The following is a 16,505-nucleotide window of genomic DNA, read 5'->3' on the forward strand; positions in this document are numbered from 1 at the left end:
CTGAGCCTGAGCCTGAGCCTGAGCCTGAGCCTGAGCCTGAGCCTGAGCCTGAGCCTGAGCCTGAGCCTGAGCCTGAGCCTGAGCCTGAGCCTGAGCCTGAGCCTGAGCCTGAGCCTGAGCCTGGCTCAGGCTCTTTTTTCGTCACCCGGTGGCGCCACTTCTGGCTGCACCTCTTCACAGTCTCTGCTTTTTGTCACAGTTTTTAAAGTTTTTCGTCATCTTTCGTTTTTGTGTTTGTGTGGACTTGACTAAACTTGTTGTCGTGCATTCGCTGAACCAAGCTTCAATTTTTTGTGTGCTGTGTGAGTTGTTCTATGAGTGAAAGTCTTTCTCTCTGTAGCTGCAATGTCCATTGTTTACAGTCGGTCTGAGATACTTGCTTGTCGCCCGCGGCAATGCCCTAAGTTATCTCTATCTCTTCACAGCTATCGACTTCTTCGGCTTCGTTGTCTCCTGACTCGACTTCGTACATCTCGTTCAAGGAAACGTAAGCGTCGATTTGGCACTCGGCTCTGTCTGATCAATGCTGGCTCTGTAGTCAACAAACTCGAGTCGTTCACCACCGTTTTCAGCGATCATTCTCCCGATGTAGTTGCACTTACGGAAACCTGGCTCACTCATGTCAATGGGGACCAGATTCTTTCATCGATGGTTCCTGGTGGATTTTCGTTCATCCAGGTACCTCGACCTAGCTCCCGGCGCGGTGGTGGCGTCGCTGTTGTCTTCAAGTCAACTATTGCTGCCACTCTTGTTACCGACTCGCAAGCTTATGATTCGTTTGAGTACATGGACGTTCGTCTCAAGTTTGGTACTCGGACCCTACGCCTGTTAGTTGTCTACCGTCCACCGAGGTGCTCGGAAAGTGATTTCCTTCGTGATTTCTCCTGTGTTCTAGAGATACTCTTAGTTACCCGCGATGACGTGCTGATTGTTGGCGATTTCAATCTTCACGTTGATGATGAACACGACCAGTATGGTCGTTCCTTCATGTCTCTCATTGACTCATGTGGTCTGCAACAGCACGTTGTTGGCCCCACCCATGAGCGCAGTGCCACGCACAAGCGCCACACTCTTGATCTCGTCCTGTCTCGTCAGCGCAATCATCTCGTCTCCAAAGTGTGTGTCGGTCCCCGCGTCATCAGCGATCACCATCCAGTGTTGTGTGTCCTCGACCTTCATCCTCCTCGGTGGCTCACCAAGAAGCTCCTGACTCGCTCGCTGAAATCTATCGATTGGGATAAATTTGCTACTGCGATCGCCAACCTGCCTCTTCTCTCTGCGCCTTCTGACAACCTCGACGGACTTGTTGAGCAATACAATAATGGTTTACGTGCAGTGCTTGATCTTCATGCTCCTGTCCGGACCCGAACTGTAACTCTTTGGCCCGTCAACCGCTGGATGACGACCGAGATTCTCGACACTAAGACGAAGCTTCGTCATTTCGAGCGCTGTTGGCGTTCTCGGCAACTAGCGATTGATTTTGAAATTTTTCAGACTCATCTCCTCGCCTACTCGGAGATGCTCAAGGCTGCTCGAACTCTTTTTTTCTCCACCGAAGTCCGTCAGTGTCGAGGTGACATGCGCGCATTATATCGTCTCGTCGGCGACCTCATGGGTTCAACGACCAAGCCATCACTTCCCACTCGCTCGAGTGATCAAGAAGTGGCAGACGACCTGAACTAATTTTTCTGCTCCAAGGTCTCTGCTCTCACATCGCGCTTTCACTCCGACACTGATTCTCCTCGCTGCTCACCGCGACCAGCTACCAGCTCCTTCGTCTCCACTCATGGATACGACATGCAGCTGCTCCGCTTTGTCCCGGTTTCGAGCGACGATGTTACTAAACTCATCAACTCTTCCAAAACGACGTCCTGCAGCCTTGATCCTCTTCCCACACAACTGGTGAAAAAATTTGTCCACCTTCTCGCCGGTCCGATTTCTCTCATCATCAACTTATCCATCACTACTGGCTGCTTTCCTTCCACCTTAAAGCATGCTGTCATCACACCCCTCATCAAGAAGCCTGGACTCGACCCTGAGGATCTCGCCAACCATCGACCGATTGCTGGACTCTCCTTTCTTTCGAAGTTGATTGAACGTGTAGTCCACCGCCAACTCTCTACTCATCTCGGGGCTTTCAACCTTCTTCCTGATCGTCAGTCTGCCTATCGCACAAATTACTCCACCGAGACTGCGCTTCTTGGACTCTACAATGACCTTCTCTGCACTGTAGATGCTGATCAGGCCACTGCCGTTTGCTTCCTTGATCTGACAGCTGCCTTTGATACCATCGATCACACCATTCTTCTCGACTCTCTTTCAACTCGTTGTGGCGTTGCTGCTGATGCCCTACTCTGGTTTGCATCTTACCTTTCTGGTCGCACCCAGTGTGTTCGTGTTGGTGACTGCTTCTCTTCGAGTGTTCCAGTTCCTTATGGTGTTCCTCAAGGCTCCGTCAATGGTGCAATCCTTTTTATTCTTCTGGTCTCTGCTCTTCCTGACCAAACCGAAACCGATGGCGTCATCATTGATCAGTATTCTGATGACACAAACGGCCGAATCACTTTCCAACTACACTCCAAAACCAACCACTCTGACCAACGGGCTGCTATTGCAAACCTTAGTCACTGGACTTGTCGCACTGATCGATGGCTTTTTGATCAACACGTCATCCTCAACCTTTCTTATTGTCTCTTCTTCTACGCCGTCTCCCCTCATCAAGACCACAAACTTGCCCCTCTACCGTTGGAAATGGGCTCCAGCATTCTTCAACCGTCCGCTGAAGTCAAACACCTTGGCGTCACTTTTGATTCTCATCTTTCGATGTCCTCCCACATTCGCAATGTTTGTCGGTCCTCCTTCTTTCACTTGTGGCGTATTGGCAAAGTTCGGCGCTTTCTTGATCCTCTTACTACCAAGTGCCTTGTTCAGTCTCTCGTCCTCTCTCGCGTTGACTATGCCTGTTCTCTCTTCGTTGGTCTTCCTAACACTTTGCTCTCTAAGCTGCAGCGCGTGATAAACGCTTCCGCTCGTCTCATTCTTCGTGTGAGGAAGAGAGACAGCATTCGTTCCCATCTGCGCTCCCTTAATTGGCTCTGTGTTAACGACAGAATCACTTTTCGTATTGCCACCCTGACCTATCGCTGTTTAAATGGCTCAGCACCTTCGTACCTTTCTCGTCTAATCATTCCACTAGAAAACTCACGCAGCCTACGCTCATCTTCATCTGCTCTACTTCGCGTTCCTCGCACTCGCCATGTTAATCTTGGTGATCGATCTTTTGCAAAGGTCGCTCCATCCATCTGGAACCGACTCCCTCTTGCTGTTCGTAATGCCACCACACTCCCCAAGTTTCGTTCTCTTTTATTCAAACACCTTTTCGATTGATGTGTTTTATACTTTTTTCTGTGACTTTTTAGCCTGACTGTACTTTCCGCGTCATTAGAACTTAATTTGGATAATGCGCGTTATAAATAAATCAAAATCAAATCAAAATCAAAAATCAAGGCTCAGGCTCAGGCTCAGGCTCAGGCTCAGGCTCAGGATGTGATGTGCTGTGCTGTTTTGTGCTGTGCTGTGCTGTGCTCTCCTGTGATCTCCTGTGAATTTTTCCTAAACTTTTTTATCACGAATTGATCTTTGAATTTATTGATTCAATAGACTTAAAAAGGTGTATTGGACATTGATTAACACATCCTGTAATAAAAAAAATGGTTTTAACAAGTGAAATAAATATTATAGCAACTTCAAGTGCTGTGCTGTGCTGTCCTGTCCTGTGCTGTGCTCTCCAGTGCATTTTTCCTAAACTTTTTTGTGAGATGCGATTGAAGCCCTCTACAGATTCTTTAAAGAATACCTTGGACAGTTTTGCCGCTATTCGAAAGCCAAATGCTGCAACGATTATGAATTGATTACACAAAGCGGCGCGTTACAAAAAGGAAAAGTTAATTTTCTGACAGTGAACCAACTGTGATAATGTACAGCGTGAATTCTTTTTAGCGCAAATTTAATCTGTTTTCAATAAATGACAATCAATCGAGATTTTCTGATTCGCAATTTCGTCAACAAATACTACGTAATTGGAATATTGATATTGGTGGACCAGATCGCAAAAAAAGCAATATAATAGTAATAAAATTAATAAACAAATAACATTCGGGGACCATTTTCAACTGAAATGATAGAGCTGATTCTTAAAGTTGTTTACAAATCTACTTCGTTTAGATGATCATTCTACGATTAATACAGTTAATTATTTACACATGCGCGTTTAATGTGTACAAACATGCGGACATACGGGCACGGAACAACACCAAACGTTGTAAGCAATGACTCCAGTAAAAGCCACAATCAGCAAAATGTTGTCGAGATCCAGCGGATGAGAAGTGTCAAATTGCAACTGGCTCACCTGTGATTGTATCAAATCAAAAATCAAATCACAAATAGATTTGAATTAAAATTTGGTCTTTTATATACTTGTTTGATTCCGATCAAGACGGCAATCAACGTCATCATGTAGAGAACGAACTCGGCCACATGGATGATGGTGATGGCAACACTTTTGTAGTCCTCCCGATGGATGAGGACGAAAAACAGGATCATGGCCAGAATGCTTAGTACCAAGACAAAGATTCCGAAGAATAGGCCCTTGTTGGCGTTGGTGCAATCGACGGAATAGTGGTGAGGGGAGCGACGTTGCGAACACGGGTGATAGCTTCCGCCGGGAGTCCTAGGCGTACGTGTGCCGGCCGGCGAATCGTTTATTCCATGGACCAGCATCAACCTGTTGTGACAATCTTTCCCAGTGTGCTTCCAGATCTCGTACATGATGGCAGCGCAAATGAGCGAATATTCAATTGCGCATGGAAACAGAAATGGACTGGCATTCTGCGTCAGTGTTCCCTTTATTAAATAATAATTAGAATTAATTATTTGGTTATTGCAGTAATACAATGTCCTTTAATTACCATTAAATCTGAGCGATGGCATTCGTCTGACAATGACCGCTCGCTCAACTGATGATGGAATTGATTTCCTTCCTGCTGGATAGGATCCAAAACGGCGCCGACTGTTTGATTCAACCAGTGTCCAACTGCGGATGAAACGTAAGGAGCGATCTGCGCATCTGTTATGCAAAGAATCCATCAATTTCTGTCGTATACAAAATTGCCTTTAGCCCATCATTAACACTCAACCTGCTATTTGAAGGGGCTCTTCAGCGTGTCCAGCAGACACCTGCACAGTGGCGGTATCCTACTTTCATGTAACTGCTACTCGGTGACAGCCTACTAACCAATTGATTGAAACTACTTCTCAATTCTTCTACCTTTACTTACTCGCCTTACTAATTATAAACTAAACCACTTTAAATTCTTTCCTGCTTTTACTACCCACCCCTTACTTAAAAAGTTTTGACCACTTCATTTACGGCATTGGTATTTCTACTGATATTATTCGGCACCACTAACCGACCATTTCGATTTTATTTAACTTGGAAAGAAGACTTGATTTATTCGGGAATTGAACCCGGACCTTTGGCGTGGCAGTCTAGTGCCTTACAGGCACGCCACATTGATATATACGAAAACTACTATCCTAACGAATATTGGTTATTCCTTGTAAGTTGTAACCTACTAGTCTAAGGTACTGAATTGTTCACACTACTTATAACAAAAGTACTAAATTTTTGTAAACTACTAGCTATAACCTACATTGCTTTTATTATTGATTACTTTTTAAAATCAAACTACTAACCCTACCTGAACATACTGAATTTTTCAGACTACTAACTAAATCTTTAGAAACTGCTGGACCAACCTACTGAACAGAACTATGCCTACTAACAGTTTCACTAGGAATAACGTAAGAAGTAGGCAAATGAATGGTTAGTAGGGAATTTGTACTTAAGCAAGTACAGTAAAATACTGAATTGCGTTTCAGTAGCATATTCGACCCTTTTGAAGGGTACTGAAACTGTTAGGGGTGTGTAGGTACTGGAAATCGTTAAAATAAGCAGTTTAACGCGGCTGTGTGGTGATGGCCAAGTTCCCCTTGCTGCTCTAGGATTTCGTGTTTGGTCTCCTGGACGATGACGTTGAGCCAGACGCAGAGGTTCGTGGCTATGATGTGCATCAATCCGAAACGAGCCACAATGACGTTGCTGTTCTTGATGATTTGAATCTATCCCAAAAAGGTCGTGTAATCAATTCAAGCGCTTTTAAATGATTAAATTCATTATACCTTTGCGTTCAGGAAAACGAAATACATTTGGAAAAAGGTGAAGAGCATACGAGAGGCTGGCTGAACCGCAATCATGACGTCATTGCACAACGGATTGGACGAGCTTTCAAAGTATTGGGCGAATTCCAGTCCCGAATAGATCATTGAGCCAACTCCAAATACTGAAAAGGTATAGTATCATAAATTAAAGAATTGATAATACTTATTGAAAATGTTTTTCATGTTACCGACGGCTCCCATGCGTAGGTAAAAGGATCCGTGATTTGTATTTCGTCTGGGATCGAGTTGTTTGCCAAGAGTCACCCGGAGTCGATTGGTCATGATATCCTCCATGGATAAAACTCGATTTTCATCAAAGGCGCAATCGTCCTCAGCTTTTGTTTCGGGTGTCTTATTGTGACGCAGTGCCAGCAGTTGATGCCAACCTGAATGGAATAAAGTATAAATAGAGCACAAAGTAGTTTACGAAGGGCTATCTTTAGTGACTTCTTTTCCACGTGAACGAGTTGAATTGGGTTTTCAAGAGGACGTAAATGTAACCAAAGAAACCGATGGACACAAAGTAGAGATAAGCGTAGAAGCCCTGTGGTGAAAAACGATGCAATTTGGATAATTGACTAATTTGATTGCGGTTGTTTATAGCCTACCTCGTAGTAGTGAGACGGGATCTTGATGGAAATGACTTGAGAAGTAGGAAAGGCCACGCCCATAACTACCAAAATAATGCCGTATAGAGCACTAAGCATGTCCACAGTAGCCTGCCTGGAATTATTGCATTTTCATTTGTTCAATTTTTTCCCAATCAAAAGTTGAACTCGATTGACTTACTTGCCGTGCTCTTTCCATAATTTGATGGCTTTCTCCGAGGGATTATGTGGATGATTCGGTACACTATCTTGGCCAGCACTTAACGACGGCATCAGTGACATTTGGTTATTGATTGGCTGATGGTTAGTTGCCAAAGTAATTTGATCTTCGTTTCGCAAATTCTGCCTTATTGCTACGACTTGATTCAGTTTCACTTTGGAGGGTTTCAAAAGAGATTCCAGTTCTTTTTTCGCTTCTTCCATAACCGTTGATGAGCCGCTTATTTCCAGCTCTCCACTTTTATTTGATTATTTTGTAATTAATACTGTTAAACCGCGTGTCGTATTTGCATAGGAATTGGTCATATTTTTTTAATACCTTTCTCGTGACTCGGCTGTTGTCGGGACTTTCACTAATTTTGATTCATTCCCGTCGTGAGCTGCAGGTTTTTCCTTTTGATGAGACTTGACCTCAATCGGCTTGGGACTGGACGGTGGCGATGTCGGTTGATTGGAAAAATTTCTGACGGCTGTGTAAATAAATCCGATCGAAGATTTGTTTCGGGAATTCTTGAGACCGGAAGCTACAATTTTCGATTGGCCAACTTCAGCATCCACACCTTCTCGACTTATCAAAAAATAAAAAAATAAATGAATTTTTATTTTTAGAATGTAACGGCAATTAATTTTCTCGCGGCTATTGTTGGGTACATTCGCGCATAAGTGTCTCATTAGCCTCTGTTGTGCATCGGCACAGGTGATGAAAGAAATCGCGATATCGCAACGGTGGCGGGGGAGGAGAAGAAAACGAGCGGCCAGTCGATCCAGATATTTCAACGAGGCCGGAACATTCCGGCGAATCGAGAGTTTTTTGTGCTTAATTTTGAGTTTAATCGAATCGACTGTAAGGTGCGCGTGTTCCCTTGTACCGTGATTCCGTGTCGAGAATACATATTCTTCGCTGTCTACGGTGTTCGTGATTGATTTTCCTCAGCGGACAGCGGTCCGTCACATTGGTGCCGAAACCCGGGATCGAACTTCACGTACCTGTACGTCTTCCTAACGTGGCAAAATTTTCATCGTGGGTAAGTCAACGAATTTTTTATATTGGGTGTGAACGCACGCTGAGCGAGCAAAAATATCGTCGATACCGAAATTCACGTCACGACCACGAGGCCCCTTTTCGAACCCTACCCCCTCTTTATCTATTTCGTCACGCGAAAGAAAAAAAAAAATTCGAACCCCACCTCTTCCCACCGATCCTTTCTTTATCCTTACCCCCCCTCCCCGTTGTAATAGTCTACGGCCAAGTCTACGGCCAATTCATTTAAGTTTTCTTTTATGCTAAGTCATATACTTTCCCTTTTATTTTTTAATACAAAGGGACATTTTGTGGGGCTCTAACATACAAAATAATAGCATCCCGGAAGGGTCGTCTTCTCTCATCTTTTTACCCTATCTGGGCTGATTAGTTTTCCCCAATGTTTTATTAATTTATGGGAGATGAAGCTGTTCGTCATCAAATGGGGGGATCTAATCGCGGCATAGCAACAGGACATGGATTGCTCTTCTTTCAATGACGTTCTATCTCCATTATAACGACTACCTTATTTGAAATCCCGTTTCTATAGTAAAATGAGGGCATCGAAAGAACTTTCGAGGAGACGAGAAAGAATATGGCCGTGCGATCGCGAACGTTTTCGGGAAAGGTATATAAGCAAGTCAACCGTGGGTTTAAATACTTTGTATTGGTAGACGCATATGTGCTTAATGCGAATGTTTATTTTTTCGGCAATGTTTAGAAAACATTGAAGGGTGGTTTTCGGTGGCCCGTTATTTTACTTATATTACGTTATTCTGCTTCAAACAAAATAAACGGGGCTGCCACCTCTGACCTTTTTTACAAACACGCTGGCCTCGTATCTGTAATAACTGCACATTGTTTTTATATTATTTTAATAATTGCAAAATGTCATCCACGTTAAGTTATGTTACTGGAAATTATTCGCTTGTTTACCTAAAAATTAAAAGATTATGTTTTAACCTACCCAGGTCGAACATACGAACAAGAACAATCCACTTTCGAACACAACCAGCACTCGTCTCGACTTTCGAACAATCCTATTCCGAAACGGTGTACAGGTATACTGTTCACGAAATCTGTTAGCCTTATATTTTGATAATTAATAATTCCTTTTTACCTCCAGATCGAACATATGAAAACGAACATACGGCCCTCGAACACACATACTCGTTTCGAATAATTCTCGTCCGAAAGGGTATCTATACTGACCCAAACAAATTGCTTCTACGTTTCGATAATTAACAATTGTTTTTATCATCCCAGATCGAACATACGAACACGAACGTACGGCAACGAACACAGTCCCTCGTTTCGAACACGCCTTGCTCGAAAGTCTCTGAAAAATTTAACTCACGGTCCGTGTGACGTACGTCCACAATCTCCCGACGCCATGGCCGACCTGGAATTAATGAATGCCCCGGATTTGTTCCGGCTTCGAACCACTACAAAACGCCAGCACACGAACCTCGTTACGCGAGTGTACAGCATGATTAACAGACGGGCATCGCAAGCTGTATTCGCGGTGTTGTCAACGGATCTTGAGGCTGCGCTAGAGCGTATCACGGCGATTAACGAGCGGTACGTCGTCGCGGGAGAACTGGATGATCAAGAAAGAGCGGCAGCAGAGGACTACATCCAAAGCGTTGCTGCGGTAAATAGGCAAGCACGGCTTGCTATTGGAGGGTATTTACAACCCGGCGCTAACCCGCGCTTTGAAAGATGGGTCGTTGAAGACTCGAATGTTGATCAAGCTCTGCAGCAGGATCCCCCGACTGAATCCAATGGAACAGAAGAAGATCAGGATAGCGGTCCAGAGCATAATGAAATAAACCAACGACCTGTTCGCAGGACTCCGCCGGACGATCCTCCCATCAACCCATTAAATTTGGGCTCGGCGGGTGGCATCAATGACCAAGTCGAGCCTAACGAAGCCAATCAAGCGAAACGGCGAAGAATTGAACTTGAATTCGAACTCGAAAGGAAAAAGGTCGAACGTTCCCGCAAGATGGATGATCTTTTACGTCAATGCGAGAGAGAAGAAGAAGATATTAAAATGGCAATCGAGCGCGAAAAGCTCTTGGCTGGTGCGCTCGATGGATCGATTCAAGGAAACCCATTCCTTTCCTCCACACCGAAGCGCAATATGGATACCATCGGAAACTTACGACCCGTAGAAACAACCGAAAGATCGGCAACATTCGCTCCGCCAAGTCGTTGGCCAAAGATTATTGTCGAAAAATTCAACGGGGATCCGCGAAAATGGCAAAGATTCGCGCACGGTATTCAAGCCACCGTTCGCGACGCAAACATCCCTGACTCCTACAAGCTTCTGGGCCTTCAAGACAACATTACGGAAGATATTCGGAAAAGGATGGGCCACATCTTCAACGGATCATATGCATTTGAGTCGGCTTGGAATGAATTGGAAGTTAAATATGGAAATCCAGGTCTTATAATGCAGGCGCATAACCAGCACCTTCTCCAAGTCCAGCCTTTCAAAACCGGAGACTTTAATTCGCTCTTCACTTTAGCGGCAGATGTCCGTGATGCCGTATCAAGCGTTTCCGTTGAGCACTCCAAGGAATTTACGTTTTCAACCGTCATCTCCTCGCTCGCCTCAAAGCTTCCAATTCAGCTTCAAATCGACTGGGGAAAATATGCATATTCCCTTCGTCCGAATCTACCATCGCTACGAGATTTCGACAAGTGGATTGATATCGCTGTCGGAGCAGAAGAGTATCGTGGAATTCGACTTTCCGTGGCCGGAGATGTCGTTAATAAACCAGCCCATAATACTCACCCTCGGCAGCAAGGCGGCTATGGTCAACCTGGTAGCAGTAATTATCGTGGACCTACTGTGTTGACGAACGGAATTCAAGAAAAAGTAGCAGCTCCGCAGTGCCCTGCCTGCAGTGCCAATCCTGGTCATCGCCTCGAGTATTGCAACGTTTTCAAGAAAATGTTGGTCAACAAACGAGCAGCTCTCTGCGCCGACAACAATTTTTGTTTCAAATGCTTGACACAAGGCCACTACGGAAGAAATTGCTCCCGCACTGACGTGAAGTGTAAGGACTGCGGAAAGGCCCACAACACTCTCTTACACGGAGCCGATCGCCAATTTCCGTCTGCAAAAACTCAAGGTAACGAATCTCTAACTGTTTTAACGATTCGTGCACCTAACCCAAACCACATACGTCCCGTATTGCTAGCCATCCTACCCGTCACTGTAAAAGGTAATGAGTCCGTCGCCAAAACATTTGTGGTATTAGATCCGGGGAGCGAGGCCACGCTCATTACGAACGCTCTCGCAAAAACTTTAAATTTGACTGGGCTCACCTTTCGTATTCGCTTCGGTAACTTCAATGATTCAATCACCATCGACTCTAAGGTCGTTTCGTTCCGCATTGCATCTATGAACTACGAAACTCCCATCAGTGAAGCTTTTCTCGTTCCAAAAATCAGTTTATCACCTAGAAAAATCGATTGGCCAAAACTGAAGAAATACTGGGCTCATCTCGCAGACTTGAATTTGCCAGCAATAGACTCTTCTCAAGTTGGTGTATTGATTGGAGCGGACCAACTTTCGGCCCATATTCAAAAAGAGATTAGGGAATCAATTGAAGATGACGGCCCTACAGCGATTCTGACTCAATTTGGATGGTCGGTGGTGGGAAAAATTCCCAATTTTCTTGTGGCCGGGCCAAGCAAGAAAGTAAATGTCAACATTCACTCAGTTTCCCATGATGAGGCGCTATGTAATCTCGTAGAACAATTTCACTCTACCGAGTCTTTCGGTACGGATGTTTATGCTCCCACGATCACCTCGGCCGAAGATGCTAAAGTAATTGCCGTGCTCGAATCATCAGTAATTTTCATCGGGTGCGGATGGCAGGTGGATCTCCCTCTACACTCAAAAGGCTTTGTCTTCCCTAATAATAGAAAACAGGCTGTGTCTAGGTATTATGGGATGGAACGACGTCTCTCGCTGCCGGAAAACCAACATTATGCGGACAAATACAATCTAATCGTAAAAAAGCTTATTGATTCCGGCACCGCTGTAAAGGTAGACTCGTCTGCAATCAACAAGCCGGAAGGAATGATATGGTATTTGCCGCATCACTTCGTTGAAAATCCGAACAAACCAGGGAAAATCAGAGTGGTTATGGATTGTGCTGCAAGTTTTTGTCAAGTCTCGCTCAACAACCAACTTCTCCGTGGGCCGCCGTTGCTCCCAAAGCTAATAGGAGTGCTGCTACGGTCGAGGGAATGTCTTTTTGCGCTTTCTGCGGATATAGCGGCCTTTTATCATCGCGTCGGAATTCCAGAAAAACATCAGTCTCTCCAACGATTTGTCTTCCGCGAATTCGGAAGCAATAAACCGCTGAAGACATACCAAATGACGACCTTGGTATTTGGGGCAGTCCATGCATCAACCGCGGCCATTTGGGTCTTGCAGCATGCGGTAAATCAAAACAGAAAATATCCCGAAGTTGCATCGCGAATAAAGCAAAATTTTTACGCTGATAATTTGAGTGACTCGTTCGACACCGAAAGGGAAGCCATAAAATTCGCAAAGGACGTCACAGAATCGCTGGCGATCGGTGGTTTTAAATTAACGGGCTTTGCGTCCTCATCTAAACGGGTCCTAGAAACAATTGCAGCGGAAGACCGGGCCGGATCGATCCTTGACTTAAATTATGGCGCCTTACCGACAGAATACATTTTGGGGCTCGCATGGGACTGCAACAGCGACTGTTACAAATTGAGAGTTAAAGAGCTGCCTCCAATCACGACGAAACGGGAGTTGTTGTCGGCGATGTCAAAAGAATTTGACCCATTAGGAATTTGCCTTCCGGTCATTACGTATGCAAAACTACTCTTTCAAGAAACGTGCAAGCTACGGTCAAGAATTTCCCCCTATAAGAAGCCGATTGGGTGGGACGAGCCTTTGCCAGAGTGCATTCTGGCAAAGTGGAATATATGGGCCAGCTCATTGTCATCTCTCTCTCAAATTTCCATTAGGCGATGTTTTCGGTCGAGTGACGAGAATCGTGCAGATTGCATATTTGACCTCATCGTTTTCTCAGACTCATCTCTCCTTGCGTTCGGAGCTGTGGCTTACCTAAAGACAACCTGTCACGGCAAAATGCACCTCGATTTCGTTATGGCGAAGGGCCGCATCGCACCCACCAGCATCCTAAGTATTCCCAGGCTCGAGCTACAGGCGGCGGTACTAGCGATCAGAATGACGCAATCCATCATGAGAGAAATGCGCATCCCGATATCATCCATCGAATACCGAACTGACTCAGAAATCGTGCTTCACCAGATAAATTCTTCACATCACAAGCATCCAACTTTCGTGGCCAACAGAATCGGCGAAATTCTCCGTCACTCTAATCCCGAGCAGTGGAAATTCATATCTGGTAAGGATAATCCGGCCGACGACTGCACTAGAGGCATCACCCCTGACTGCTTCACATCCAATAGTCGTTGGCTTACCGGCCCGTCCCAGTCGCAGTTGTCAGCAGCACAAGTTTTTACTGTGTCACTCAACCAAGCAGAAGATCCTGACCCATCCATAGCACTGTCAGTGTGTGCCCTAGATTTTTCCTCCCTTCCCGTCAAAACCTCATTGCCAGCCGTTTCAAAGTTGATTGCGGATAGTCAAGATGGTCTTGCTCGGTTAAAGCGCGATGTAGCCTTGTCATTGCGCAAAGGAGCCAATTTGGATTCGCCAATCACTGATGATGAATTAAAGCAAGCAATGCGGACGTGCATCATTGTTGCCGCCGAGGAGGCGTTTCCGGAAGAAATCATCGCTCTCAGAAGTGGAAAGCTAATTCCAAAAGATTCCGTCCTTCGTAATGTGAGTCCTTACATCGATCCTGCGGACGGGCTAATGAAGGTGGATGGCCGTCTTAAACATGCCAAGCTGCCACAGCACGCGCGACAACCCGTTATTCTTCCCTCGGATCATCGTCTGACCTCGCTGATTGTTGCTGATGCTCACAACGAAATTAATCATGCGGGAGTAGAACACACTCTTTCAATTGTCAGAAGGAAGTATTATTTAACTAAAGGTCGCAGGTCCATTCGAAAAACCTTGGCGCGTTGCGTCAAATGTCGACGTAGATGTGCACAGCCCCGGCCACCCATCATGGCCAGTCTTCCTAAGGAAAGACTGCTGCCATTCGTTCGACCCTTTTCAACATCTGGTCTCGACTTCTTTGGACCTTTTAACACCGTGATCGGTCGACGCACTGAAAAGCGTTATGGTCTTCTCATTACGTGCTTTTCAACCCGTGCTGTACACCTGGAATTAGTGTACTCTCTCTCCGCCGACTCCTTTTTGATGGCGCTGCGGCGGTTTATTGCTGATCGTGGCCATCCTACAACCATTTATTCGGACAACGGGACCAATCTGGTTGCGGGAGAGAAGGAGCTGCGCGAAGGAATTGTTAACCTCAACTCAAAGCTGGTGACCGAGGAGATGATCGATCGGGGAATCAATTGGAAATTTTCGCCGCCATCAGACCCGCATTTTGGTGGTTCGTGGGAGCGCCTTGTCGGCTCCAGCAAGAAATCTTTGCGCGCTGTTCTGGAGGAGCGCAGCGTTAATGACGAGGTGTTGCTGACTGTATTAAAGGAAGTTGCGTCACTCCTCAACACTCGCCCTCTCACGCATGTATCAAGTGATCCGTCCGAACCGGAACCGTTAACGCCCAATCATTTTATTCTCGGCTGCCATCATCCCCATTATCCGCCAGATGTCGAAGAAGCGTTTTGTGGCTTGACCAGACGACGCTACAGGCAGTCACAATTTATTGTAAATCAGTATTGGCGTAGATGGATGCGGGAATACGTTCCAAACCTAATCGATCGGAAGAAATGGAATCAAGCAACCCCTTCACTCCGCGTTGGCAACCGAGTGCTTATCATGGATGAGAACACTCGACGCGGACAATGGCTTACTGGAACCGTGTCAAAACTATTCCCGGGAGAAGATGGTCGCATCAGACGTGTCTCTGTCAAAACTGCGACTTCTGAATTAACCCGCCCTGTTGTAAAACTTTGTCTATTTTCAGATGCGTAATCGGCCGGGCGGGACTGTTGTGCATCGGCACAGGTGATGAAAGAAATCGCGATATGGCAACGGTGGCGGGGGAGGAGAAGAAAACGAGCGGCCAGTCGATCCAGATATTTCAACGAGGCCGGAACATTCCGGCGAATCGAGAGTTTTTTGTGCTTAATTTTGAGTTTAATCGAATCGACTGTAAGGTGCGCGTGTTCCCTTGTACCGTGATTCCGTGTCGAGAATACATATTCTTCGCTGTCTACGGTGTTCGTGATTGATTTTCCTCAGCGGACAGCGGTCCGTCACAGCCTCAAATAACAATGGTGAAACATGTAAAATGATTGCCTTATCTATCATTCTTTCCCGTTAATTCAGGCTAATTGAGGCTTACTGAGCAGTCGATAATTTGTCGACAACAATTACATCATCAAATTACTTTTTCTATTATCATAATAATCAGAATAAAATCATACCTGACTAGAGAAGTCATCCTTTTGTTCCAATAATAAACAGCTATTACCACTGACAACTTTTAATTACGGAATAAAAATACCACTCAATTTCCCTTATAGTAAAATAGAATGATTCAAAGCTATAAAGAAGTGAACAAATCCCGACAGATGTTATCTCTCAGCAATCACAATACGACAAATCCATGACTGGAAAGAAAGGCGTTAGTTATCCCTGACGGCCAACACACAATTATAGCTGGCCAAGTATAGTAATAATACACTCGACTTCATAAAATTGTAGTCCACCGCCAGCGGCGTCTACCGCTTTAAATATACCTTGACACTCTATTTGAGTATTGGAGTATTTGGCAAAGGTGATAAGTTTTCATATCCACCCCATTTTATTTTTGTAAAAACCCCATCAGGTAAACTGACTGTCAATGCGAATTGGAAGCGGTTAATACAAACGCCGGGAGCGGTTGGACCACATCATTTATGGAGTCGAGTGTGTAATCACGTCTAACCGGACCCTGCAGAAAATTCCAGTCCGGTTTGGTCTTCCTAAATGGCAAGGCAACAACAACATGGGCAACAGATTGAAATCAGTTGGCGACAGCATTAGCACTGGAATGATGTGCTTCAACAGCGCATATAACCGCGCGTGCTCGGCAGCAGCTGCCTGCTTATCATTTATATATTTTTGGCCGTCATTTGTATTTCGTGACACACGCGATCAGGCGATCAGGTGACAGGAGATGCTCCAAGGCATTGAAAGAGAATAGAAAGCTTTTTGCATTTGATTATATATGGGCCGCCACCATATGCAAAGTCATGAGACTTTGATT

General features: G+C 45.2%; 4 protein-coding genes across 4 annotated transcripts in view; 1 reads left to right on the forward strand and 3 right to left on the reverse strand.

Annotated features, from left to right (window-relative positions):
- Positions 1 to 16,505, reverse strand: part of LOC124316136 (sporulation-specific protein 15-like) — a 610,960-nt gene that overhangs the window by 165,675 nt on the left and 428,780 nt on the right. The window lies entirely within an intron of this gene.
- Positions 346 to 1,683, forward strand: LOC124316746. Its single transcript, XM_046782693.1, has one exon. The coding sequence runs from the start codon at positions 346 to 348 to the stop codon at positions 1,681 to 1,683; it is 1,338 nt and encodes a 445-aa protein (XP_046638649.1).
- LOC124316747 (proton channel OtopLc-like) lies at positions 4,204 to 5,147 on the reverse strand. Its single transcript, XM_046782694.1, has 4 exons — positions 4,968 to 5,147; positions 4,477 to 4,902; positions 4,298 to 4,408; positions 4,204 to 4,233 (listed from the first exon to the last, which is right to left on the reverse strand). Exons 1-4 carry the CDS (start codon positions 4,968 to 4,970, stop codon positions 4,204 to 4,206), a joined length of 570 nt encoding a protein of 189 aa, XP_046638650.1. The 5' UTR covers positions 4,971 to 5,147.
- Positions 6,004 to 15,877, reverse strand: LOC124316748 (proton channel OtopLc-like). The gene is made up of 8 exons (XM_046782695.1): positions 15,682 to 15,877; positions 7,426 to 7,674; positions 7,069 to 7,344; positions 6,888 to 7,002; positions 6,727 to 6,823; positions 6,468 to 6,665; positions 6,241 to 6,401; positions 6,004 to 6,180 (listed from the first exon to the last, which is right to left on the reverse strand). Exons 1-8 carry the CDS (start codon positions 15,696 to 15,698, stop codon positions 6,004 to 6,006), a joined length of 1,290 nt encoding a protein of 429 aa, XP_046638651.1. The 5' UTR covers positions 15,699 to 15,877.

The sequence above is a fragment of the Daphnia pulicaria genome, chromosome 12 (genome assembly GCF_021234035.1).
Source record: "Daphnia pulicaria isolate SC F1-1A chromosome 12, SC_F0-13Bv2, whole genome shotgun sequence".
NCBI classification, from domain to species: Eukaryota; Metazoa; Arthropoda; class Branchiopoda; order Diplostraca; family Daphniidae; genus Daphnia; species Daphnia pulicaria.